The sequence below is a fragment of the Cariama cristata genome, unplaced genomic scaffold, assembly GCF_000690535.1.
Source record: "Cariama cristata isolate BGI_N322 unplaced genomic scaffold, ASM69053v1 scaffold14597, whole genome shotgun sequence".
NCBI classification, from domain to species: Eukaryota; Metazoa; Chordata; class Aves; order Cariamiformes; family Cariamidae; genus Cariama; species Cariama cristata.
The window spans coordinates 5,459-8,606 of record NW_009626182.1 but is presented as its reverse complement, the minus strand read 5'-3'; the positions used below and the strand labels follow the sequence as shown (position 1 = coordinate 8,606).

General features: G+C 54.8%; 1 protein-coding gene across 1 annotated transcript in view; it reads left to right on the top strand.

Annotated features, from left to right (window-relative positions):
• Positions 1–2,128: 2,128 nt before the first annotated feature.
• SDC3 (syndecan 3) overlaps positions 2,129–3,148 on the top strand; it is a gene marked incomplete at its 5' end in the record, with an annotated part of 4,724 nt that continues 3,704 nt past the window's right edge. Inside the window, 2 exons of the mRNA XM_009703924.1 lie at positions 2,129–2,246; positions 2,665–3,142. Coding sequence (XP_009702226.1) covers positions 2,129–2,246; positions 2,665–3,142 — 596 coding nt within the window. The remainder of the gene's footprint in view (positions 2,247–2,664; positions 3,143–3,148) is intronic.

Here is a 3,148-nt window from a genome sequence, read left to right as displayed (position 1 = left end):
GGTCACAACCCCCCCACCAAACCTGCTCCAGCCTGGGCTCCTCTCTCCACGGGGCCACAGGCCCTGCCAGGAGCCTGCTCCAGCGTGGGCTTCCCACGGGGTCCCGGCCTCCTTGGAGGAGCCGTCTTGGTGGCATTGACTCCATCGGACATGGAGGAAGCTTCGAGCAGCTTCTGACAGAAGCCACCCCTGCAGCCTCCTTGCTACCAAAACCCTGCCACGCAAACCCAATACAATTTCCAAGGAAGGAAAGCAAGCTCCTGTCTCTCAGGGACATGTCCCCCTTGCTCTTGGCTACCTCGTGCCTCCATCCCATCTCTCCTGGTCCCTCCTCTTTCCGGGTACCAGGGCCATCGCTGGGGTTCCCAGCATCTCCGCAGGGTTGATCAGCGCTGACTCCCACACTCAGCGCACATCACTCCCACCTCCGCCTCCTGCTGCAGCAGGGTTTGGCCTCTGTGCCCCAGCAAGGGCTGCGCCGTTCCCAGTCCCCTCTGGATTAATTCCGGTGGATAACAGACTTCTTTGGTGAGCTGCTGGTGTCGGTGTAGTTGAAACTCCAGGACAGTGCTTATCTTTGGGGCAAAGACTGAATCTTCCCAGTGATTTAGAAAGTGTGCAGGGAGTTGGAGACTGGCAGGGTATAATCAATGGCTGCGGTGATAGGGGAGAGCTCTGCTATCGCTGGAGATAAAGGAGTAGATCCAGTCAGAAAAACCTCAGCAGCACTTTCAGGAGAGACAGACACTTCAAAGCTCAACTCCCCTTGACCTTCCCGAGAGATTTATGTCCCCAGGAATATGCTCACGCTGTCACCGTGGGTGTATGACACCAGTGGTACATCTGCAGCACCCCAGTGACTATACAGGCAGGGTTCGGCCAGCAGACATCTCCTTGGCTTGGGTACCACAGCAGCAATCAGCTCCAGCCCTTGGGAAGTGTCCCCCCACCTCTCAGCCCCGAGCATCTCGCTGCAGCCCAGGGCTGCTGGGTTTTCTCTCCTTTGCCAGCTGATGGGCTCCAGGAGAAGAGATATAGGGCCAAAATATGAGTTAAGTCTCCAATTTCTATGTCATGGGACCTTCTGACTTTTTAAAACTCCTTTTTGTTGCAATCTGGAATGAAAACAAAGAAACTCGAAGCTGTTGTCAAGAGGTAAAATGCCTGATTAGGTGAAGGGGACCCTTCAACTCCTTTATTTTAAATTTAAGCACTAACCTGGCTCCTTACAGCTCGAAACATCTGATGCTATCTTGCAGATCAAAGCCTCCTTGTTTGGATTGTAATGAACTGTCAAGCTGTTTCCTTGCCACACAAACAGGAGACACTTTGATCTGCAAAACAAGATGTTTAAAAGCCCCGCTAGCAAGGGCTCTTCAAGTGTTAGCAGCACTGTAAAGCGGTGGAATATTTGAAGTCTGATATTGTTTCATATTGAGACTTTCCAAGTTACGGCAGCCGCTTGTGTTACTGTTACACCTGTACCAGGAATCACATGAAAAATCATCTAAAGCAAAACAAGAGCGAGCCGGTGAACCAAACTGATCATTTTTCTAACAGTTTCCAAAAGCAATTGTTGGGTCCCCCCCCCCTCCTTTTTCCAGAGGGCTTGTTTCCATGGGAAATGTGATCAGAGTCAATGTGAGCTCTCCACAAAATGTCAACTTGTCTGAAAGATTTGCAGCAGCAAATTGTTATAGGGGGGAAAAAAAACCCCAACCCAAACCCAAGCATGATTCTGGGTGGTTCAGCTGGAGAGCACTGCCGGCGTTCCTGCTCCCTTGGTCTTGCTTTCCACAGAATCCCAGACTGGTGGGGGCTGGCAGGGACCACTGGAGACCCCCCAGTCCAACCCCTGCCACAGCAAGGTCACCTACAGCAGTTGCACAGGATCGTGTCCAGATGGGTTTTGAATATCTCCAGAGAAGGAGACTCCACAGCCTCTCTGGGCAGCCTGTGCCAGGGCTCGGCCACCCTCACAGTCCAGAAATTCTTCTTCGTGTTCAGATACGAGGCCCATTAACCTGTCCATCATCCCACGAGGACTCTCTGGGGGTGTCTGTGCAGGCACCGGTCTTGATTTGGTCAGGCTGGATCTGCTCACACATCTCTCCCTGCTCGGTTGCAGGCTCAGCGCTGGCGCAATGAGAACTACGAGAGACCCGTGGACCTGGAGGGCTCCGGGGACGACGACCCTTTTGGGGATGATGAACTGGACGATGTCTACTCAGGCTCCGGCTCGGGGTGTAAGTAACTGGGGTTCCTGGGGAAGGATTGCTGGGGTTTGGGTGGGACCGGAGAGGGGCTTGCCATGGGGTGTGAGGGAGAGGATTGCTCCTTATCCATCTCCAGAGCTGCCCTCCTGCCCTCCGCTAGACAAAAGCAAAGGGAACTGTCCCAAAGGTTGGGCTCAGGTGACTCCGTTTCCCATTTCAGTCTTTAGCCGTTCCCCAGCACAGTAGCACGTGCCATGTTATAAAGGTTTCATTGACCCCAGAGAGGGATCTTTGGCCACCACATGGGAATTTGCAGCCCTTGGTTTCTGTTGAGCTTGGAACCAGCCCCTGCTCTCGTTTTTTTGGGGGTGAGACCAGGTGCCTGTCAGCCCTGGGAAATGCTGGGGCGGCAGCAGCTTCACCTTTCGCTCTTCTTCCCCTCTTTCAGATTTCGAGCAGGAGTCGGGGCTTGAGACGGCAGTGACCCTCACCACAGACACGTCTGTCATGATCCCCACCACGGCGGCTGTGCTGCCCATCACCTCGGTGCAGCCCGTGGCAACCCCCTTTGAACCATTCCCTGCTGAGGACACCACCCCCGAGCAGACAACCGGCATCTTGTATATCCCCAGGATGACAGAGACACCAGTGATCCCCAGTTGGAAGGCAACCACCACCAGTACCACTACCAGCGACTCCCCTACCACCACAACCAGCACCACAACCACCACGACCACCACGACCACCGCCACCACGACCACCACCAGCACCACCATGGCCACTGCCAAGCCCACCACCATCCGAAGGTTCCTGCCCCCCTTCATCACTAAGGCAGCCACCACCCGGGCCACCACCCTGGAGACACCCACCACCTCCACCTTCGAAACCAGCACACCAACAGAGGTGGCCACATCACGGCTTGTCACCCCCCG